General features: G+C 42.2%; 2 protein-coding genes across 2 annotated transcripts in view; both read right to left on the reverse strand.

Annotated features, from left to right (window-relative positions):
* Positions 1-3357: 3357 nt before the first annotated feature.
* On the reverse strand, positions 3358-15226 carry paxbp1 (PAX3 and PAX7 binding protein 1). Its single transcript, XM_062536577.1, has 18 exons — positions 14752-15226; positions 14115-14246; positions 13447-13638; positions 12727-12948; positions 12000-12103; positions 11431-11642; positions 10363-10552; positions 9253-9376; positions 8378-8480; positions 8065-8180; positions 7701-7900; positions 7157-7304; positions 6681-6802; positions 6411-6487; positions 6186-6252; positions 5879-6025; positions 4875-5038; positions 3358-3936 (listed from the first exon to the last, which is right to left on the reverse strand). The coding sequence occupies exons 1-18, from the start codon at positions 15089-15091 to the stop codon at positions 3819-3821; spliced, it is 2778 nt and encodes a 925-aa protein (XP_062392561.1). The 5' UTR covers positions 15092-15226; the 3' UTR covers positions 3358-3818.
* Positions 15227-19213: 3987 nt separating this feature from the next.
* gbe1a (glucan (1,4-alpha-), branching enzyme 1a) overlaps positions 19214-24663 on the reverse strand; it is a 47451-nt gene continuing 42001 nt past the window's right edge. Inside the window, exon 16 of the mRNA XM_062536580.1 lies at positions 19214-21172. Within this exon, the coding sequence (XP_062392564.1) occupies positions 21110-21172 (63 nt within the window). The 3' untranslated portion in view covers positions 19214-21109. The remainder of the gene's footprint in view (positions 21173-24663) is intronic.

A 24663-nucleotide genomic window follows, 5' to 3' on the forward strand; every position in this document is an offset into this window, starting at 1 on the left:
GTGATAGCAAAGTCAAAAGGTTACAGAGGTGCCCAAGAAAATGTCTGTATAATTTGGAATTAGTAGCGAAAGTCAGGAGGCATAACTCCATCATCAGGTGCAACCAGGTAAAATACTCATTTTAAACCAAGACATTTTTGGTTGCACCACCTGACATGTTTGGAGTGGCAGTATTGTAAAAACAGTGCATTAAAACCTATGTAAATGTTGTGTAACCATAAAGATTTGTTTAAACTCAGTTCTCCAACTTAAAAAAAAATGCATTCTGTCCATTTCTAAAAGATTATTGTGAAAACACATTTATAAAAGCCTTATTTGTCAATGAACCACATATTCCTGTAAAAACACGAGCCACTGAGTTAATCTTGTGACCTCACATTACCTTAAGGCCATTGTTTTCATTTTAGAGCACTACTTAAAAGCACAGGAACAACATAACAAAGGTGTGCAAACAAACAACGCTTAGTTCAGCCTGTGCAAAGATACACATTTAAACACTCACGCAAGTGAACAAAGCAACATACGTCAGTTTGTTTAAAACCCGAGACAAAGGTCAAGGACCACTCGTGGATCATCACAAACAGCCTAAGAATGACTGTCCAACTCACCCTGCCTCAATGCCATCAGTTGACAAATGTACGTCAGCATGAGGCAACACTGATATTGGTAATAGGCCTCTGGAACTAATGGATAAGCAAAGGCCGGGCCAGAGGGACAGATGCTGCGTGAGTGAATTATGCTTCTTAACAACTAATAGACAAATCTCACTCAAATCTCACTCACAGTTTAGGACTAAAAGGGCCAACAATATCAAGTCATTGGTGGGGTCACTGAGTTTGTGGGCATAGTTTGTGCAGTTTCACAGCTGCCAGGATTGCGGCAGACACTGACCTTCCCACACGGCCGTTTATCAGCGGTCCCCCCACCTCAACCTACCAGCTGTCTAGGCATTCCCAGGAATGGCTTGCTGACTCTACATAATGCTTCCAGACAGAGGATACAAATGCTTTGAGGTGCATAGATGAACCACATACCCACAGTGACAGTCACATTTATTGGTGTGGGGGGGTCTACTTTGTCCTACCTTGTCCTGAATGATTCATATCCAAATTGTGTTGGTCATCATAGTAGGCCTATAAAACATTTGTACTTCAGGGGAAAAATATAATTATGGACTACTTAACACAGGTAAGACGATATAATTACCGTAAACCTGACCCTTTAATTCAAACAACCTAACTATTCAATGGTGAGCTCTATCTATAGCTGGAATCTAAATTCTCCATGCCATGCACTTCCTATGGCTTAGGTTTCATCTCTGTTCCTAGAAGTTTGTTGACACGGACCCGTTAAGTTTCTTTATTTCCCTCATTCATCTCTCACAAAATGAACATCAGGACATGTTCATAGTTGGAATGGGAAGATGGGAACATATAGGAGCAGGCCATTAAGAGGCCTAAAAAAACATACAACTGGATATGCTTCTGAAATACGGCCCATACCCCAAAATACCCTCCATACTTTTCTTCAGGATGTCTCAGGGTGACATATCCTTGACATGATAACATGATGCATGTTTTAGACTGTTACATAACGTGAAGATGCTTTAAAAGTGGACCACATTTTCAAGGGTATGGTATATAGATTTGCAGAACTTTTATTTTTTGTTATTTAGATTTAGATTAAAGAAACGTTCATATTCACATAAATGTTATGTTAGGCCTAGGATACATGGTATAGGCTATATGGCTATAATACTGTAATATATCATTGTGCCTTCAATAGGCCTACACTAGAGTTAATGCAGCCTATTTTGACATTCTGATAGAACCTTTCGTTTTCTTTCAGATTCAGCAGTCAGTGTTCTAGCCAAAGGAATCACTCAACCGGCACAAATAACCCACTAATTACTACATCTTCAGACATTATTCCAAATTCTTTAACAATCCTAATCTCAGATAATTACTTTAAACTTACTGAAAGCCTGACGCAAATACAAAATAGGTAATGGCTCACTCAAAGTAATACCTTCCTCTTGACTCAAAGCAGCCTACGGCGCATCAGACATTCAGACAAGCATGCAAGGACCGTGAGAGGTCACATCGGGTCCACTCAGCAACCCCCTTTTAGCGGCAGCTGGCATGGCAGAAGAGAGACAATTTTCGACTAAGGCCCTCTATTTCTTTTTTTAACCAAAAAGAACGCAAGATGAAAAGGGTTTTTCCTTTATGTTCATTAATAAGCTATCATCGCCTAAAGATTTCCAATTATTTAATACCTGTGTCAAGCAGCGAGAACATAGCAACCCTACCGCATGACCCTACTCTCCAGTGTAGCGTTACATGCACTCGCCAACATGGAAACGAACTCATGACGTAAGGCACAAGTATCCCACTTTCACGTACTAAATGTTCCAGGACCACCTTCAACAGGCGCTCAGTGTGTGATAGCCTACAGGACCCTCACGTTGTAACTTCTGCGTGGTTAATACGTCTTTCTGCACGCTATACAATCGTTAAATGTGGTTGATATCCCAGATTTAAGTTTTCAACTTAGATGCGGCGAAATAACTTTTTGCCATTTTTAACTTATTTCTGTTACAGTTTAATATCGACATTGACAGACAAGAAGATGCTCTATTCAGACATTTCACTGTTGTGGGTTTTATTTCATCATGACTCCCAGCCAAAGTAGCCTACTGAAATTCAAAGAATGTGCTTTCAGAGAGGGAGACCCCGCATAGCCTCGGCTACTCCATGGAAGCGTGGGATCATTATATGGTCACCATGTGCGCGACAAAACTCAGCATAACGAACTGAATATTCGAGATTTAGATCTAACTATACATTGAATGCAGAGTTTGACCTGCACAGAAATAGAACCAACTCCCCACACTGGACGTTCCACATGTTCTTCTTGATGGTCTCATCATATGCAATCAGTTCCGTCTTTCTATCACCATAGCCATTATTCATATAAGGACGCAATCTACTTACCTGCCAAATGTTGGCTTGGTGCAAAATAACCAAAACAATCCACACAATTTTTGTTCAGATGGAGCAACAGCTTGTTTGAGTTTCTCTTCGCTTCAGGAGTCCGCTCAAATAGAGTGGGGGCTAGTTTGTGTCATAAGTAGCTGCGCTGAAGTGGCCTCTTGTGCATAAGTCGAACTCCGCCTGTTCATTGGGATACCATTAGTTGCGGTGGGGGCAAAAACACGCGCAAAACACAGCACGCAATGTAACCTACGATACAGCATGCCAAACACAAACGCAGGCAACGCATTCAACAGCAATTCCCTGCAATGACAGCAAAGCCTATCTTAGGTGCTATAATAAAACAAAAACTGAATTCAAATAGTGACAAAACTATAGCATAGCCGTAGTCTTTATTTAGTCTGTGAAAATCGATCAGGAAAATTAAAATATAGGTAGCATCTGCGCTACTGACAAATCTTGAGCGGATGGAGAAGTGTTTTGGCACAAGTTTCAACTCTGGAGGTGAACCAAGTGCTATTATGACAAGGACAGAGGCTGCACTGATCAGTCACTCTAAAGTCAAACAAGATAAAAAACATCTCAATAATAACCATGTACACATTGCTGGAAAAGAGGGTCCATTTCCACCACACTACGGTTTGAGGTCAGGTGCAAGATGTGTTGAAACAATGCATGTGACTAGCAACTTGACCAGACAAGAGGAATCCAGGGAGTTTCAAGTAGTCCAACAGTCAAGTCCTCTCAAAACAAAAGTCCATGATTAAAACCGGTATAAAGCTAGCAAGGTGCGCCAGTCTTTTTCTTCCTTCTTCTTCTTCTTCACTTGGCCTCCATCAGGGGCTTGATGTCCTTAATCCCATACTCTGTGGCCATAGCAGTCAAATGGTCGACAGCGTTGAGACGACATAAGAGCTTCATCACTTCCTTGATGTGTTCCCTGTCAGACAGAAACCATTTCAAGGTAAGCAAAGAACAATCCTGTACGAAGCTGAATTTTACAGAAACAGACTTGAATTTAAAACAAATAAATACATAAAAAATGTACAAAAAAAATTTAAAAAAAAGAATTCTGCAAACTCTGTGGGTTGTTTTTTCATTCTTGCACTCAAGTGTTTTATGACTTGTATTTATTTTTTGACCTTTTTACGAGGGGCGTGGGTTCAGGATATGACCTTAGGTCAAACCCTAACACACCTAACATGCTCTCTCACCATGCACTTCCCCCTCTTCCCTATTTTCTACTTCCTCCCACCACTATCTCCATTGACCACATTCTGACTAGTACTTAAACATCTGCACTCTCATCCTTTAGTTATTGTAGTAGACTGCATGTTACCTAAGGTCTCATTTGCAATGTAGCTTGAATGGCATTCTTCATTTTGTAAGTGGCTTTGCATAAAAGCATCTGATAAATGAATTAAACTTCACAGAGAGTTTGGCGAATTAATATTAAAAGTGTGATACGGCCAACAAATTGGAACTACTTCATAGCCGTGCGTATATATATATATATATATATATATATATTTTTTTTTTTTAATTATTTTTTTTATTTAGATCCATTTCAGCAATGGCTTGAGCATTGTGTGCTTGAGAAGTTTAAATATGACTATGCTCGTGAGATAACTATGCTCGTGAGATAACTTTCAATGATGGGACCTTGCTGAAAATATCAACCACAGAAATTTGGACATGTAAATTTACATGTAAATGTAAACATATTTGAAACTGGGACGCGGTGGATACTACCTCCTACAGCTGCCCCCTGAAATCAACACCATGAAATGAACAGCTGCAACGCAACAGAGAACATCTTTTCTACTCTGCAATTCTACGTGATGGACGTCCTCCAGGTGAGGAGGGGAGACTGCTCACCTGCTGTTCCTGCGCTCCAGGTCGGAGCCGCCCAGCCCTACGCGGTACAGCGTGCTGGCCAGGTGCTTGAGATAGCGGCAGAAGTTCTCCAGCTGGGGTAGGGTCTGCTGCTGCTGCTGGCTCTTCAGCATGCTGAACCACTGCTGGGGAAAGCAGTCCACCACCTGGGGGCAGCAGAGCGCAAACACAGGAAGACATGAGGCTCATTCAGAGGTGGTATTACGCAACAGCATCATGCTGCTCCCAAACCCAAAGGGTAAATACCTGGGGGTGGAGGGGAGGGGTCCAGGCGTGTACATACAGCTTTTTACCAACATCTATAGAGACGCGAACACCTACTAGAGCTGCACAACAGATTTGCAACCATGTATGTGACCATGAAGTCTCAATCTTTCCAGTAAGTCACTGGGAACCACACTGCATTGCAAGTGCGCTATGTCTTACGCAAGACCATTCTCTGAGAGTTGTGCAAGTCTTTGATTAAGCCTCAATTAAAGAGACTTAACGAGGTGCTCTTTTGCATTGCATTATTCACACCCTTTGATCAGGATTTCTGTGATGCCTAATGAAAATCTCTCTTAAACTTTGTTTTCGCCAACAATTCCCCAAATGTCAGACCATAAACCTCCAACATGGGCTATCAATGACCGGATGGTGTTAACCTCACAGTAATAATTTTGATTCCCAGTGAGCTCAGATAATGATTGTGAGAATGGCCATTGGCCATATCTGAGCGGATGACCCTTAGCGTTAGTGCAACTACCTTGAATGAACTTTCCTACACTGATGAAACAAGATGTATACACATCACACATTTCAGCCGATGGTCTGTCGCCTACTAGTGGCCAGTAAAGGCACTGCCGGTGGAATCACTATCTATTTTCAACAGTGAGTGGTCCTCGGGTCTCTTTCTAAATCAGGATGGTGGCCTCTGGGTCGTAATCAGTGGAAACCTCCTTGGCGCTATACTGAATTCCTGTGCTGTATTTAAAAAGGTCTCTTACTCTCTGGCTCTTCTCGATGCTATCCTCCCCAGACTCTGTGTTCTGCAGGGCGGACAGGATGTAGCGGTTGAGGGTGCTGTCCACAGCCAGCTCCTTCAGCATGGAGTTGGACAGGATGCCGTGCCACTGCAGGATGTTGCTGAGTAACTAAACCGACGAGAGAGGAAGTACTGCATAAATATGTGTAATATGGTCAAACTATACGGTCAATTTTGCATTTTGACTGAATGGCACACATGCATACATACAGCATAATCACATCACCACATGCAACTTTGAAGTAAACATAATAGAATACAGCAGGTACCTTCAGGCTCGTCCAAAACTGTCTCTGGAAAAACAAGTACGGTCCAGAGTTCTTATTCTCCAGAACACTGCGTAAAACGAAAGAAGGAAAATGTTGATGTGAAATTAGACAAATTTTGCATTCTGAAAGGAAATGCAAGACAAGAGTGGGAGAAGAGTCAGCACAGACAGGATAAAAGACCAAAGCTCAGTCTTTAATAATCCTGTTGTCTTCATCCTTACTCACTTCTTAGGGAAGAGGGGCATGAAGATGTCATCGTCCAGAGTGCGCCTCGTCCGCATCACGATGGTCTTCAATAATTCCTAACGAAACATCCCAGAAGGAACAAGGGAGAAAATGTTACCACAGGGCCAACAGATGCAAAACTACTAGCTACTCAAAACAACTAAATGACCCTTTAAATCCGCCCAATTTCTCTAATGACATCGTTTTTACATCCATAATGTAACTATTAGATAGTCCAAACTCATCTGCACTGCAGTTAGCAGTGTTTACCTGTGTGTTTCTGTTGTCTCCATTCAGGATTGTGGGGTAGCCCTTGATGAGTTTGTGCATGAAGGCCACCATCCTTGACGTCTGGCTGGTCGAGAGGGGATCCCACACCTGATCCGCAAGAACTGTACAGGCAGAGACAAGACAAAGCATCCTTTAATATCACCCAAAATAGGATGCATTTCAAACAATCAAAAAGGCTACGACTACACAGGACTACAAGTCTAAGACTAGAATTGGGTGAAATTGCCAGCAAATGCTGAATTAGTGTCTGCCACAAAACATCTGTGTGGCAATCAAAATTATGAAACAAATTTGGAGGGCTTCACTACTTATCAACAATATTCAATTTGTTCAGGAGAAACACTAACTAGCCCTGGTCAGGGTCTGAAAACATCTTCCAATGTTTTATCCCCAATCGGGATAAAGGATTCCTTTTAATTTCCCTGAAAATCCAGATAGTGGACGGGGGTACACACCGGCCAGCTTGGGTAGGATGACTCTCTCCACTATGGAGGGCAGGAGACTGGAGTCAAAGTCTCCCGTCTGTGAGGCCGTGGGGTCCTCACAGCCGTAAAACAACAGTGACTCAAACCACAGCATGTACTCAAAGTTAGGGCACTCCGCCTGCATTGAGGGAAAAACAGAAACACAAATAACAGCTCAGAGATGAATTTTATTCAGTGATTGATGCAAAAAAATCAGTCCGAGATCTTTTATTAGGTTCACAACAGGCTCTAAAAAAAGACCCATAATAACAAAACACTGGCAGAGAGATTGATGGGGCTGTGTGCAGTTTTTACAAAATGAGTTCCGTTCAAAATGAAAAATAGCAAGAGAACGTGAGGAAATAACCATTTTGACGTAATGTTAAAAATGATAACACCACAGTTTGTACCTCAATATCACTGAATTGAATACAATGCAAGTGGATGGAAGAGTGCCATTGCAAAGATAATATAAAACACTATTCTCAGAATTCTACACACAGCCCCTTCAGCAGCTCCTGTGATAGATAAGTACCTCAAGAGGAGACCAGTGGATGAGCTGCAGCCGAACGAGAGGGTTGAAGAGCTTGGGCAAGCACAGGCCGATGTACGCGTCCCGGTAGCAGGTGAAGTAGAGCTTCCTCCACACCTCGAAGTGGGACTTGATGCTGTCCAGAGAGTGGAAATCGTCCACAACGTCCTCAAAGATCTTCTTCGACTCTGTCCGGATGTGATCTATCGGGAGAGACAAAAACAAACATTTTTGTAAGCATTTGTTATGATTAAGATTCATTTGCCGTTTGTTGGTGATGTCAGCAGATACATGTGCTTAAGTGTCTCTCTCTCTCTGTGTGTGTGTGTGTGTGTGTGTGTGTGTGTGTGTGTAGGATGGAGGATACCTTTCTCCAGGCTGAAGCTGGTGATGTCAGTGGAGGTCTCCTCGTCGTCACTGGACAGACCTTCCCTGTGCTCAGCTCTCTTCCCGTTCTGCTCTCTGGCTTGTCGACGCCGCGTCCTGTCCAGAGTTAACACCAAAGAACACACTCAAGTCATTCACCCAGTAAGTGTCTGTAGTTCTGTAGTATCTGTGTGTTCTATGGACATCATGCATCTGTTTTCATAGAATGCATGAAAGTTAGTTATTCTTCTCGGTAGCCGTTTAAAAAAACGTGCTCCCACCACCTCTTGGAAGAATGCAAAGCGAAAGCATACCGTCTAGCTTCTCGCTCCGCAATGCGCCTCTGTTTGGCATGCTCTTGATAGGCCGTGCGGTCTCGGCCAAATGAGTCGAGATTGGGTGCCATCACAGCCTTATCTGAAACAGGGAAGAGTTCCGAATTAGCCCTCAGCACTAATGACTCAAAGCACACAAAACACACCAAGCTCTTATAGTAACCTATGAGTTACCTATGAGTTAATCAATCTTTCTCTAATTGAAAATCCATTTGCAGTGCACTGACATAGCTGAAAATAGGACTAAAACAGCCCTTCAAAATACTGAATAGCTCTTTATGAGTTAGGACATAAATTTTGTTACAACAGTAGTTTTTTTTTTTAAAAAAAAGTCAGTGTTACCGATCATCAGCGACATTTTGTAGACCAACAGCAAAACACTGTTCAAACACTTCACTGAGCCAATCTCTCATTGACATGAATGTACTTACCTTGCATCTGCATCTACTTAAAGCAATCACAGCTTCTCTTTTACAAACATGACCACAGATAAACATCCGTGATCTGCAAAATCGGCTTAGCCACTTGCATGATATCCTTGGTCTAGCACATATTCCCCATCAAAAGGGGGTGTTTCTGTGCTAAATTGTCTCAAACAAGCACAATGAAGGCCTGTTTCCACTCTTGCAATACAACACATGGGTATAAACAAGAACTGGTTGGTCACTTGTTAGCACCACATGTGTGTGCACACACACACACACACACATACATACACACACACATACACACACACACACACACACACACACAAAGAAACAAACACACACACCCAATCAATCACTCCATACTTCAATCAAAGATTGCAACGAGGCCGTTCAAATAAATAATAAAAACCTTCAAGATGGACTGACTTGAAAGGCTTGAAAACTCCGATGATTCATCTTTAATATCATCCTGTCTTCTCTGGACGAGCCGCGACGCCCGCTGCCTTAGTAACTGGTGCATGGCCGCCTCCAGCTCCAGAATGGCCGGCACCTGAAACAATACGATGGCTTTTGTGACAAGCCGAACACACACACACACACACACGGGAGCAGGAGACCTGCAAAGCCACCGTGGGCTCCTGAGGATGCTGCGACAGGGACGGGCACTGTGGTTAGGGCAGAAAAGCAACACGCAATAATCCCCTTTCATCTCTGGAGTTCTGGAGTAGCCCAGATTAGAATAGACTTTACTCTACAACAACCCACTGACAGGCGGAGGAGAGGGGCCTGTGCTAAGGGTTTGCATACTACAAAAAAATAAATAAAAAATGATTCAGGTTTGTCTGATCACACTACTATTGTTCTTTTGGTGCAATGCAGCAGATGCTGAGAAGCACATCTCAAGTCTCTTAGTGCCAGTTGGAAAATTGTTTTAGCTGGCCCAGTTGGATACCAGATGACTGAATTTGGACCTAAGGGTATGTGTTTGTTTCATTTTGATAGTTCGAAAAAAGTACAGGAATATGAATGAGTTAACAGGAAAGGAAAAGAAAGGAGTGATAGATAGAAAACCAGAGGCCCTAAACGCCACCCCCCCTACTCCCCGACACAGACACTGCTGATGGCAAATCTTCCTCTGAAAACCTTTATGCTGGAACACAACAGAGTCAGTGGGAGAGACTGGCGTTAAAGGGCAACTTAGCCACGTAGGAAGCCTGTTTTGTTGATCACCCCCCTTTTCAAAATCTGAGGAGAAAGATGGTGTGTTAACGATGACATTTATAATGTCGGTCCTAGTCAACATCTGAGAATGTGCTTTAGGAATTAGCATGTAATTCATCTAACAGTTTACATACACTTTGTTGAGAAAAGTGTGGTACAAAAATAAGTCGCTTAGAGCTGTAATTTCTAATTGTAATTTGAATCGTATTTGTGACTTCCAAATGCAATGGCACATCTATACTGGGGTCCAAAAGCATCAGGTATTCAGACAAAGCACAAGAGCCGTTAAGAGGGCGCCAACTGTTTCTCCCTTACCTTTTCGCTGAAACACTCAAGCAAGTCTCGAACATACCCTCGCATTTCTTGCAAGAATTTATACTGGTCAGCTATGTCTTCGGAGCTGCCCTCGAGCCTGTCGATGGCGCTGCTGGAAGCGCTCAGCTCCTGTTGGATCTGCTCAAAGCGCCGGGTGTTGGCATTGTGCCCCTGGCGCAACGCGCTGAGCCTGAGGGTGGGGGGTGGGGTGGGGGGGCACACAAGAGAGGGGCACACAACACGGACACGTCACCTCACGCTCATTACATCATACAGTCAACTCACAACGCGCGGTCTCGTATGTCAGGGGGTTCTCTCTGCTTTCTGTGTGTCAGAGTTACGTATCCCTGGCTCTGAACTACTGTACCTCAGCTGCACGCTCATCTCATGGGGCTGCATAGTACCAGAGGAGACCACGAAAGGTCCATTGTTATTTTAAAAGGCCAAGTCCGTTTCACAAGAAAGTAGGTCATTGTGCAATTTGAAAGCGCTATCAAATGCTACATCTGAAGTAACTACAAAAACGTAACTTTGTGGGTTATGCATTTAAATAAAGCGGCTCCGGGATTCATGGATTTTCCAGTACTTTTTCAGAACTTACAGCATTGGCTTCATTTGGTGTAAAAAGCAGCAGCATTTGGGAGCCCTTAAACAGTGTGGCTAGCTTGAGCTCCCACCGAGTTACAGCCTTTGAAAGGCACTGTTTCAACATTAGAAGATAGAATGGAACTCATTTAAATCCATCAGGGAGGAAAGATTAGAACTTTTCACATCAAGCCCTACAATTCCCACAATTTTACTACAGCGTAAGACATGTGGTTTATTCTGGATTTAAGGTAAAAAGTGTTTTTAAATGATCTCTGATAACTACAAATTAAGTTTGATCACACTTGTGACAGACAGATGTTTTTCTTAACCAGAGAAAACAAATAAAGATGGTTTGCGACTATTGCTTGTTCCACTGATGCATTTCTTGTTCAGAACTACAAATGCATCATGAGTCTGATGAACAGATATATAATATGGATGGGGTCGTCCCGTGTACTGCAGTATGGGATCAAAGCCTACCTGTCTTTAAGGCGTTTCTTTACCAGATCTGTGGTGATTGGGCTTAGTTCGCTACTGGGGAGAGGGTAGTTTACAGAGTCCTTGGCTTTTGGCGCCTTGTCTATGCCTTGAGGTGTGTATGTGTAAGGCATGTTGTAGGAAGACCCATATGGCTGGGTCTCAAAGGTGCTTTGGTAGTACACGTTTGTATCTTCAGGTTGGCTGGCTAGGACCTAGAATAAAAAAATAAACAACAACAAAAAGAGTAGTAAACAAAAATGAATCCTAAAGACATCATGTAGAAACCATGTACAGTCACCAGTATTTCAGAAAGAGAACAATTAAACCTATATTTGAATGAGTTTCACCAACTGCTAAATGAATGGTCATACTAAAGCTTTCAGATAGAAAATCAAGTTGGCAGAAGATAGTCTCTTTTCAAAATGGAATTTTCTTCATTAAGTACTAAATATTTACTACAGTAGTAAGTATCTTCTACTAAATCTACGTTTCAAAATGCAAACTGCATACACTAACTCTGCCAAAAGACAACAAACTAAAGGCTATAACAGGCGATACTGATGGGATACCTGTGGGATGCTGATGCCCTTCCTGATCTGCTCCTGCTCCCAGCGGTTCACTTCCTCATCATTGCCAGTTGTGTCCAAGGCTTCGTCATCACTGCCTTCAATACCTGGAGCACAGAACAGGAGAATCAGTCCGACATTAACAGACAGAATTCAATTCCAGGGGTCAACATCAGGAGTGGTCAGAATAGCCACCAATGCCATTTAATTATAGTCCCTATTCTCATATATGCTATGGGAAATACACTGTTGGGAATGATAAGGGCTGTCACAATACTACAATGTCAAACTTAGAAACTGAAAAATACTCAACATTCAAAAATCTTTTCAATACCACAGGGTAAAAAAAGCTGCTCAACAATATTGAGCATAGGGTACCTGGTAAGTATACGTAAGATTAGATGGCCTAACAAAAAAAAAGAGTGGATTTAATTGACACTGGGTAGAATGTCGTCATGAGTTAAGTTGCTATAAGAGGAGACATACAGTATTTCAAAAATAAACTGTGGTTAATACAGGACTTCAGTTAATGCATTTTATTTTTAAACTGTATAAAACACTGACATGCATAAACTTTATACACCGCATAAAACATTGAATAAAACATCAGCGCGCATTCATACTTAATAGATAAGTAGCGGTAATATACTGCCATATGTACTGTAAGTATTCATATACACTGTACCTTGAATTTTAACATTGTGCTAATAACTCCAGGCCCTTCACTCACCGATCTCCTCCGCAATCTTCTGCCGCTGGGTCTTCTGCTTGACGCCGCTGAAGACGATCCTCTTCTCGTCCTCGTCTTCGTCGCTGCCGCCCTGCTCGTCCTCGCGCACCAGGCGCTTCTTCGCCGCCTCCGTCTCCACCAGAGGCGCGTCTCCGCCCAGCTCCCGCGCCAGCTGACGCCGTTTCCGCGCTGCGTGGATGAAGGCGGCATCCGGGATCTCACCTGTGCACAAACGGAACAGCGTTATCCACTGAACATTCCCTAGTGGCCTACTCATGAAAATGAAAGCAAAGACTTGCACAGGCCATGGTCATCTCCAAACTGGGCTACTGTAATTCCCTGTTAGCTGGCCTGCCTGCTTGTGTAGTGAGATTGTTACAACTGATGTGGAATACTGCAGCTTGCCTGATCTTCATCAGCCAAAGAGGAAACATGTAACTCCTCTCGAAATTACTCTTCAATGGTTTCCTAGAGTGGCCAGAATTAAATTGCTCACCTTGGCCTATAGGACTCCCGGTTATTTATTTAGATAGATAGATAGATAGATACATCAATTCTATGATCCAACTCTACATCCCCAATCCTATGAGATGACATATACTGAGGTTGCAAGCATTGAGGTCAGGTGGGTGGTGTTCACCAAACCCCTGCAGCTTCTTAACTCATAGCAGAGTCAGTGAAACGAGGGAGGACCTTCACATAAAGGGTTTGTACAGGCACCTGGTCTCAGTGTGCTGAGTGTAGACAGGGTCTGGAATAAGGCTCCGCCGCCGGCCTTCTGGTCAGCCTCGTCCTCCTGCTCGTCGTTGCTGTCCACCTCCATCTCCTCCTCTCCCTGCTCGCTGCTGGCACGACTACTATCCACACCTGGCTCCTCTTTAGGCGTGAGAAGGGGAATCTGAATGGAGGCAGCTGATGGACACAACAAAAAGTCAGATTCAGTACAAAGAGTTTGCACTTACAGCAGCACTAAAGAAGATTTGCTCTCAGGGTCCCCCTACAGTTGAGAAGCACAATAATAAACTAACTGAATTATGCATCCTTTACAACAAAGTAGTATGAACATAACTCTGATACAATACAAAGGGCATCCACTGTCAGCAGTCTGTAGAAAGAGATCCCAGTAGCATAGCTCCTTTTTTGACAGAAATTTGACAGAATACGTCAATTGATTAATAACATATGAATGTTGCTGCTATGATCTACTAACACAAAATTAGTTGACAATCAAAATCCAACATGTTGTATTTTAGCTTATTTTAGGTCAGCGCAGCACAAACACCACTTGAAATCAATACAACGAGTACACATCATAACAAAGCATCAGGGAGATGCCAAGAGAAGATGAGCATGGAAATACTGAACTACAACAGGTTCTGCAATCTCACCATCAGTGTTTGTAACAGGCTCAGGTGCAACAGTACTGCTCTTCTGCAGGTCTTCCTTGTATTCCTTCTTCAGCTGCTTCACAATCTTCTTACTGTAGTTGGATTTCTTCACTCGAAACTCCTCTGTATCACCTAAAACCAATTATGAATGAATCAACGGTATTTGTTTGGACTTTTGCAACATCCTTAAAACGTCAGCACACAAGAGCCTCTTTCCAATTTGGCCCAGATAATTTACTGGTAACTGCGCTGATAAGATATTTTATTTAACTCATGTACGTTAGGCCACCATATTCCGTACCATATTCCGTACAGTGCCGATGTAACTCCACGCCGTGCAAATACGCCACTGGAGTCTGGCTGGCTTGACATAATAATTCTTACACAAATACTGTTATTCAGCTACCAGATGAGCTAACAGATGGTGCTAGCATAACCAGTTTCACAACTAATGCTAGCTGTTTCTATCTGCAAACACGGACTACTGTTAAATGCATATCTTAAACAGGACATTGGAGTCAGACAGGTAATCAAACTACGCTTAAAAAAAGTGAAGCCCAATCTACTGTTTTTAGCCAGGGTAGCTTCATGTTGTTTACGTTTCTTAGCCTAGCTAGCGAATTAGCTTAGCAGTTACCTTCATCATCGTGAAAGCTCAACAAACTTGCTTTCGGAGCCTCACGGTTGTCCTTGGCCCGCTTTTTCTCTTTAGACGCCTTAGAAGTGGCTGTTTGAAATCCGTTTCCATTTTGAATGTCCAAAATGGCACTTGTGACGCTAAATGTTTGTGAAGTGTTACATTTTGTCTCCCGGTCGATGTCATCTTCTACTACAGGCCCGCATGGCTGCACTTCCATAGGCTGCGGCAGTGGTTGCTGCAGTTGCTGCTGTTGCTGCTGCAGCTGAACGTCTTCTTTCTCCTCGTCATCGGATTCATTCCTCCTCCTCAAGTTACACCTCTTTGCCTTTTTAAACATGTTGATTTATTTCTGGAAAGCTATCATAAGTGCACATGAATATATAGCATGATTTCTAATAACTCAAGGAGAGCCGCAGATACCTGTTTGCTAACCATTTTAGCTGCTGCTTCTAAGTGCATCAGAAGAGGCGGACCCGCCAGTTCAGCGTCTGATCGGTACGACGTAATACTTCCGGGTTGCCTTTGACAGATACATTTCAAAGTAAAAGTGATTGCTCCATAGGAGCACAGAGGGACCCACAACACTAATGTTTACCGAATCTGGCTGATCTAAATATGCACTGACTGTAAAGTCTCGCATGCATCATATTCAGCCAGATCTGCGTAGCGCTGGATGAAGTCGAATTAATCTGTTATGATCCGCCTCAACAGAGATTGGATTTGCTTTAGCATAGATGTTCTGCAGCTTTATCTCTGACAGTCTTTTACTGCCACCTTCTGGGCTCAAGTCAACAATGTCACTGCAGACGCATAGGCTATGCCGAGGCCAAAATCACTTTGGGCCCATTTGCTGCCTATTTGCTTGTACAGTAGCCCACATAAAAAATGAGTAATTTTGTTGTTGTTGCTTTGGTTTTGGCTAGACACATTTCCATGAGACAAAGGCAGGTGTTGTAACCAGATGTAACCCAGGCCTAGGCTATGTGCTAATCCATCACTGTCATGGTTTATGAGATATGTCTATTCAATCACCCTCTGAGAGAAGAGATCGTTATTTGTTTGTGTGGAAGTTTAATAAAATGTCATTTCAATCTACAAATGAAATACAGAGATTTTTTTTAAATATGTTAATGATTAGCTTTTTTATATCCTAGAAAGACTGTCACAGACCCATAATCCAAAAATCCTCAGGATAGAGGGCTTCTCCCCATGGCAGACTATAGTCTAGCCATCTGCAAATTTGGAGATGATGTTACATTTGATTGGCTCTGGGCGTTAGGCTACATGTTACTGACTTTCTAATGAGGAGACACATCACTCAAAGAATCTCCCATAGAAATGTATGGGGTAAGTTCATTGACCTGTGGTGTTCCCCAGGGGTCGATCTTGGGGCCACTATTATTCAACCTCTATATGCTCCCACTTGGACAAATAACCCAAAATAATTTGATTTCATATCATAGCTATGCAGATGACACACAAATCTACTTAGCTCTGTCTCCTAACGACTATGATCCCCTTGATTCTCTGTGTCAGTGTATAGAACAAATCAACACTTGGATGTCTCAAAATTTTCTTCAGCTGAACAAAGAAAAAACTGAAGTCATTGTATTTGGTAAAAAGGAGGAAAGACTTAAGGTTGCCACTCTCCTTGACACAAAAGGATTGAAAGCACCATACTGTTAAAGATCTTGGTGTATTAATCGACAGTGATCTAAATTTCAACAGCCACATGAAAATGATAACTAAATCAGCTTTTTACCACCTCAAAAATATTGCCAAACTGAGAGGGCTAATGTCAAAACATGATTTAGAAAAACTCATTCATGCATTTATCTCTTAAGGGTTGATTACTGCAATGGACTGTTCACAGGCCTTCCTAAAAAGACTATCAAACAGCTTCAGGTGATTCAAAATGCAGCAGCTAGATTTCTCACAAAAACAAAAAGAACTGAGGACATTACTCCCATTCTTAAATCTCTGCACTGGCTTCCAAGTCACAGAATTGACTTTAAAGCACTACTGCTTGTTTATAAATCAGTAAATGGAGCAGGACCTAAATACCTATCAGACATGTTTCAGCAGTACACACCTTCTCGTCCTCTCAGGTCTCAGGTGAAAAACCTGTTAGTAAAACCCGCTGTTAGAACTAAACATGGTGAAGCAGCTTTTAGCTATGCAGCTCAGCTTTGGAACCAACTTCCGGATGACATTAAAAAGGCCCCAACTGCAGCCAGTTTTAAATCTAGACTTAAGACAAAATTGTTCTCAGATGCTTTCTGCTAAATGTCTTTTAATTATTCCACCTTGAGTCTTTTATGCTTTCTGTATAAATCTTTATTTTTAAATGATGTTATGCTTTCCTTATAAGTTTGATTTTGTTTTGGAAATTGAAACCTGATGTGTGTGATCCCTCAACATGCCGGAGAATTGCACTCATGGTGAGTAGTACTGGTTTGTTCCTTTTAAGTACTACGTTCTGCCCTTGGTTGGGCAAAGGGAGATTCAGGTGAGGGGCCCCTGTTTGGGGATAGTTTTTGTTGGGTGGTAGTCAGCGTCAGGGACGAGCTATCGGCCCTGGACATTAAGGTCTCCCCAGTAAGAAAGGAAATATTGTGTGCGCACACATGGGCCTACGTCAACAAATCTCCAAAGAGTGGCAACAGCTCTGGGTGTTTGAGAAGGATCACTATCACTTGTTTGCTAAATTAGACTCTGGCAAAGTCTATCTGTTAAAAACAGACCTGTCTTCTAGTTATTCCACCTTAAGTTAAGTCTTTTATGTTAATTATTCTTTATTGCTTTCTTTTTATTTTTTATTTTATTATTATTACTATTATTGTTATTATTACGCTTTGCTCATCTATGCTTTTATCTGCTATTACTGTTTGGTTTTTGTTTATGTAAAGCACATTGAATGACCTCTGTGTATGAAATGCGCTATATAAATAAACTTGACTTGACTTGACTTGACTTGACTTGATAACGCAAACATGGCAGTCGTCTATGACTCTGACCCTTCCGGCACCAAAAGTTGACATGTGAATACCATGTGCCAATCATGGTTATATGTTGTAAATACATTGTGCTAATAATATGTTGTGATCTTGCAGCTGGTGTCGTGGATCCTTGCAATGCACACATGCAGTTCTGCCTGTTCAAAATAGATGCCCAATAAGTGGCGTCTGTCAGACCGCTCTGTCGAAACACAGTTTATCTCCCTCTGTAAAAAGGATTAATCATATTACAGGATTTCAAGGTTGCAATGCTATGATTTGTCAGTCATGCTTTACAGCTTATGGAAAGGTATCTGTCATAATGTACACTATTTGTGAATCAGTGTCTTCTCCACCACTCATCTCAATAGCCTACAGTAGGTGTATCTCTATTCAAATGTAAATGTTTTATGTGTGTTTGTGTTAGCTTTTGGGTGATGTTGACTCCCTGCACCATCCCACCTCCGACAGTAGGCCTACAGGATGGAAGGGCCCTCCACCCAGTCAGACACCCTGGACTCTGGTAGGCTTGCAGTAAAATAGTAAGCAAATTGAGCATGTGTTTTCAGGCTTTTCACTTTTATTGATATTGGACAATGAAGAGCGACAGAAGTGATTGGGAGAACTAGACAGGGTGGGATCGGAAAATGACCATGGGTCGGATTAGAATCTGGATTAGAATCTGGATCCCTAAGGGCACTTGGACCCAAATCGGGCACAGAAGCTGCAGTCACTTGCGCTCCTCGCATTGATCATACAGTACATTTGACTGTTGAGAATTACATCTATGTATCTAGGTACATCCCACTGTTGCCTCCAATAGATGGCAGTATTTCATCATGCCTACCTCAATGGTCAAGTCATCAGCCATTTCATCCTAAGTTGGTAGTCGTCTCTCTTCATAGGTAAGCGCTAAACCTCTATTCCTTGGGTGAGGAAGGAGGGTACTATAGAGACTACAGGAAAGTATAGTATATTACAAATTCACAGCCCTATTCTGGTTTGTCTGTTTTCACATTTTCAGGTTAAATCCAAATGCAAAAGTTCATATCATATAATTTCAATACTAGCATATTTATGGACAACAGTCAAGTATTTATGTCCATAATATATGATCTTAAGATTAAGAAAATCGTAATGTCCTGTGTGTCATTCCTGGTGGCAGGTGGCTCAACATGACTGCTGCACAGGAAGGGAAATTGAAATATAGTGCTCAGGGCCCTTGATTGAAGCACCTTGGAGATGGACAGTTCATTGAATATTGATGCACTTTTCTCCTTTTGCAGAGGAGAAATCAAATCGGAATGAATATTTCAGATAGACATTTATATATATATATATATATATATATATATATATATATATATATATTCTCTGAAGGACATGTAAAAGACAGAAACAATAACATAAGAAAACTACTGGATAGAGAATACCATATGGTGACACAATGAGGGGGAAAACAGTTCCTGTTTTGAACTTTATTCAAACTGAAACTGCAGACAAATACTGTATCTGGGAGGCTTTTGAGAATCTTGTTACTATGCAACTATGACACTAACAGAGTGTATGAGGTTATGTTATGCCTAAAACATTTTAGGACAGAATTATCATCACATATAATTCCAAGTAGAAAGAGCCATTGTAATGACAAGGCAGGCACCCTTCTGGTCCTCTAACAAACAATAACATGAGAGGGTCCATAGAGGAAGAGACAGTAACTCATTAAACTGCATTACTTCTACAATGACAACCCAAATAAATCTGACAGGCAAAAAAAGGAAAGAAAAAAAAGAAACATACTGAGATCTTATAACATACAAATGCCTAACTGTTTTCATGAGCTTGCCATCATCATCATCAATTTAATTCAATCAGTTTAGGTGGAATCAATTGAGCTGTCCTTGATACTGTAGACAGCACTGCTCTTTAAAGTTGTAACCAAAGATTAATTAACAGTTTTCTTAATGCATGGCATTGGGAATGTTGAACTCATTATACTCAATACTTGTTTATTAATGGAACAAGTTACCTAAGAACCCCAGTGTCAACTTCACTGAATAGCATTACATGGCGAGATGATTGCACAGAAGACATGTAAGTGTCACAATACATTTAACTTCTGAAAATTAACTTAAATAATTAGAGGAAAGAAATAATTGGCCATTCAGACTATAAAACGAGAGATTTTTTTTGTCCTTGCTGTCATAATTCCACTCTTGCATAAAATAGTTTTCTCCTTGGGGACGGACGAGAGAGAGAGAGAGAGAGAGAGAGAGAGAGAGAGAGAAGCTCATTCGTCTTGTGATCCCCGAAGCGGTTCACAGCAAGAGGTTCTGATAGTGCTGTGATGTCACCTCATAAAGTAAGACATTTAATGGAGCTCCAAATTACCAACGCTTTCTAAAGCTCCGCAAATGAAAGTGGGGTTAAAAGTGTGAAGTGTGTGTGTGTGAGAGAGAGAGAGAGAGTGAGAGAGAGAGAGTGTGTGTGTGAGAAAGAGAAAAGTGTGTGTGAGAGAAGAGGTCCTTAAGAGGGGAGGCAAACAGTGTCAGGGAGAGGGAGGATGAGGCAGAGGGGTTATATTGATCTTAGGATTTCCATTGAGCTTTAAAGGGAGAGAGGTAAAATGGATTCTTTCCTACTCAGCTCAGCTCATCTACAGTCAGGAAGGTCTGGCTCCATTTTCATCTACATAAATCCTCTGGAAAAAAAAAATGCTCAAGAAAAATATATTTATCAACTCTTTCCGTCTCAAGAGATGTTAGATGTGCCCTCAAAGTGATGTTACAGGAAAATAGCTGAATTTTTATAAACATATCTCCTCGCTCTTTCCAGCCTATCCCCCCACAACTCTCTAACATGCCATGCATGATATTTCTCCTATCACATCAATTTCTCCTCTCTTATTCACTTTTGTGCCCACCACACATTTCATATGCTAACAAGTGCTGATTGATGCAGATGCCTATACTATGTTAGTTTCGTTAAAGTGCAGTTTTCTACTCATCCCCTTAAGGTGAATCAAACTGGTGGCGAGTACTTCCTTAAGGTCAAACCAAACGTGAGTATGTCAACACATGCATTTTTTTCTTCAGTGAATGCAATAGGATCAGAGAGTGCAGTGAGTGTTTTTTTGTTCTTACGGGTTGAAATGAGCCATGTTTGATCTAGAATGCAACAGGGCAAAAGGAACACTATCTAGATAGCATCTAACCCCTGGCTTGGGGTCCGGCCCGCTTCTCAGCCTCAGCTGCTGTTGGTGTGGAGTTGGAGAAGTGCCCGCCAGTTTCCAGGAACGCATCAGATGGTGGTGATTACAGCTTGGTCCGACTCTCCACCCGATTCGCCGCTCCCAGTGGCTAATAACAGTTATCGATGTCCTCATTTGCCAGCACAAGAGCCGTCCTGCAGGGTATGTAGATCTGTGGAGACAGGAACAGGAGGATGCACTCAGCAAGAGAGTTAAAGGGGGGGGAAAGAGAATGAAGGAGAGAGGGAGAGAGAGGGAGAGACAGAGAGTAGAGAGGCAGAGAAAGAACATGAGAGAATTATTTCTGTTGCCAACTGACCCTCCCCAGTTCTCGCGAGAGCACAATTTGAGTTTGCTCAGCAAGGCACTCTGGCAATCAGTAATGATGCTGCTCATTACCGGTGTCCTTGGAGCCAACCTGCACCAATCACCAATCAGTGTATCAGATATAGGCGAGCCAGAGGCAAGCTAAACAGGCGACGACAGTATTGAAACATCGAAATCCGGAATCAGTCAGTAAACATTGGTCGTACAGTGTTATTCAATTGTGTCAACGTCCAGAATTAGTCAGTAAACATTGGTTGAAGCATTATCCAATTGTGTCGATGTCCGGAATCAGCTGGTAAACATCCAATTGTGTGCAGTGATATTTTCAAATGCATTCTTGGTGCGGCCCCTGAGTTGGGCCATTTTCATTATTCATAGCCTGGCCCTAAATCTTTCTACAGTATGTGGGTTTGGATTTCCAGGCTAGACCCTCGGCAGAATGTGTTTAAAGGGGAAAAGAGAGAAAAGAAATGGTGGGCCCTCAGGAGGCCTGTGTAGCTGAATACAGTGTTCACTCCAGTGAGATCAGCAGAGGTGAGGGAACTCGCTTTACTGGGAGAAGCTCTGATAAATAGAGCCTATTAAGATGCAATACCAGATACCAAACATTAAAGCCAAGGGGGGGGAGTGGGCATAAAGCGGGAAATCGTGACAGTTTTAAGGCCAGTCCATTTCTGGTAAACAGAACAAAAAAGACTCCCACTTTATGTATGTTTAATCAGATTCATTAGCTTGTCGTGACCCTGAAACAAACTGCACTGCAAAACAGTGACAAAAAGAGAAGATTAGAGGTGTAATGAACTGAAATAGTGATAGAATGAAGGGGGAGATGGAGGGCAGAGAAATGATGGGGAAAGGAGAAGCCTGGAGTGAAATCACGTCACGGGGGGGGGGGGGAGGGATTCCCGTTATTGCCATTGTGTTTCCACGGTCGCATCTGCTGCCATTTAATTTGGGCTATGAGTAGCCTGCGTCGTGACGATGGCGGTCCCACACAGGGCTCAGACGAGCACCTGAGGACACGAGAGGCGGGAGTGCTAGCATAGACGCTAAACCGCTAAGCGCCATTGGTGGAGGCAGCGTGTATGTCTCCTACGGCATACACGCTAGGATCCTTCAACTGGGAATAAAAACAAAATCTCTTTGCAAGATTTGTATCATGAAATCTTGTAACCGATCAAAAAGATTGCACATATATGTGTGTGTGTGTGTGTGTGCGTGAGTACAAAAACAGGATAGATGCAAAAGCCCTAAAAAAATGTCATCATGTCAGAATCAGACATTTTGAAATATCACATGTATTCCCTTCATTATGAGCACTGCAGTGTATATTGATTTTCACCAATGACTTGGCATCGGGCAAAATAGATGCAAAGTTTCTAATGTGGTGATTAAATAGTCTACTGTGAACAAAGGTCTCCAGTCCACAGTGATTACGCCATCCATATCATTAAGTCACATTTTTCAGTCTCCAGAGTATTTACAATATACAAACTGGTGCATTTTATTTAATCATAAAAATAATATGCATGCTAATATCCTGTGAAATGTTAAATGCCGAAAGCGATTAGGAGAGCTCTTAAACAGCCCTTAAACCAAAACAGCATGAAGTGGCACATAGAGCCCATGCATAATCATCCTTCAGTGAACTCATTATGGCCATAATCAGAGTCTACAGGCTATTACCATCAACATGATTTCCACAAACCCAGCCAAAGTAAAGCCATTCATCAGCTAACATTTTGAATTCATTAAAAAGTGGTATCTCTGTCATCTTCAGATAGCAACCACTTGTGTGTGCAACACAGTTAGTCATCTGTTTGGCCCAATCCGAGGGGTTGCACAACCCAGGTCAGGTTGTGTTGGTCTCTGAGGTTTCAAAACTGCTTGTTCCTTAAGACCACTTTGTCTCTCTCGGTTCGCTTCTGTTGGGAGCAGCAATGCAGTGTTCTGGGCAATATACAAGAGGAACTCATGCACTTACGATATTCTATCTTAATATTTCATATAATATATTCTAAACATAATATTTCATGTTCCTCTGGGAAGCAGAGGCTTCAGAGAAGAAGAGAAAGGAGGGAAAGAGCAACATGACCCCCCCCCCCCCCCCCCCCCCAGTGCTACCAATCCTTTTTATCCTTCCTGTTCTGAGTAAAGAGAAAGTTTTGTTCTTTTCTTGTTCGTTTCTGTGGTGCGTTTTAAGGAGTAGTTGGGCGAGGAAGTGCCGTGATGAGGGGGAGAGGACGAGAGCAGCAGAAACAGAGAGCGGCTGATTCAGCAGATGCTCAGGCCTGTATCTCAGAATATTAAAGCCATTTCATCAAGACTCGGGGCTTTATCGCCTGCACACCTGCTGGCCTAGCAGAAAAGAGTTCAAGAACAGAGAGAAAGAGAGAGAGAGAAAGAAAGATGGAGAGAAAACACTTTCAAACTAGAACCGAGAAATTCCCCTTGTGTTTTCTTTTCTTTACCTCCTCCATCGGCTGACAGTTCATGACTCCTTCCTCTTTTGTAGAGAAATAATAATCTAAAAAAAAATAAAATAATAAAAACCCCTCACCCGTGTTTGTAATTCACGGTGGTCTTCACCCAACGTGGCGTGCATTCTGCAACGTAAGCGCTTTTTGTTTTGTTGGGGAGGCTCTGGAGGCGCGCCGGCTCGATGTCGATTTAAGATGTGAGAGGTAAGAGCCCATAATTCTGCTAAATCATTCTCTTAGAGAGCTCGCTGTCAGGACAGACGCACACGCCCGGAGAGCAAAATGGAAGTTTACCCACACTCAGAGAGAAGGAGCGAGAGACAGAGAGAGAAAAGAGAGAGATAGAGAGAGGCAGATGGGGGGAGAGGGAGAGAGAGAGAGATGAGAAGAGAGTGAGGAAGGAGAGAAAAGAGGGGGTGGACAGGATGGTGCGCCCCATTAAAAACAGAAAAGATGAGAGGCGGTGGAGCCATGAAACTGACTTTAAAGCAACAAGAGGCTTTTTATAAATCACGCTGAGAGTCTACCTAAAAACAGGCCTTGCTCAGGCATCACTGGTTAATAATTCATTTCCTGTCACAATCAGAGAGAGAGAGAGAGAAAAAAAAACATTCCTAGGTGTGAATACTGAAGAGTTGTGCTACAGTACCTGTTTCTCTCCATACATTTTTAACTATGTTTGCAACTCATATTCAGACTGTGATGGAAATATGCATGAAGTAGTGGATACAGAAAGTTCATTTCTTAACACTATGTGCGGTGATGCTACTGTTTTGTAAATACTCCTCTATCATTTTATGATCTGTCACGATTATTCACTTCAAGAAATCAAAGATTATAGACTAGACTACACAAG

The sequence above is a fragment of the Sardina pilchardus genome, chromosome 5, assembly GCF_963854185.1.
Source record: "Sardina pilchardus chromosome 5, fSarPil1.1, whole genome shotgun sequence".
In the NCBI taxonomy this organism is placed as follows: Eukaryota; Metazoa; Chordata; class Actinopteri; order Clupeiformes; family Clupeidae; genus Sardina; species Sardina pilchardus.

Bases quoted from the DNA above. Each gene is read 5' to 3' on its own strand.
- paxbp1 (XM_062536577.1), bottom strand. From the start codon at position 15,091: ATGTTTAAAAAGGCAAAGAGGTGTAACTTGAGGAGGAGGAATGAATCC. The intron at 7,901-8,064 runs GTATCCTCCATC...CTCTCCCGATAG, and splicing joins CAGCTTCAGCCTGGAGAAAG to ATCACATCCGGACAGAGTCG. The intron at 7,305-7,700 runs GTACTTATCTAT...CCCTCAATGCAG, and splicing joins TCCACTGGTCTCCTCTTGAG to GCGGAGTGCCCTAACTTTGA.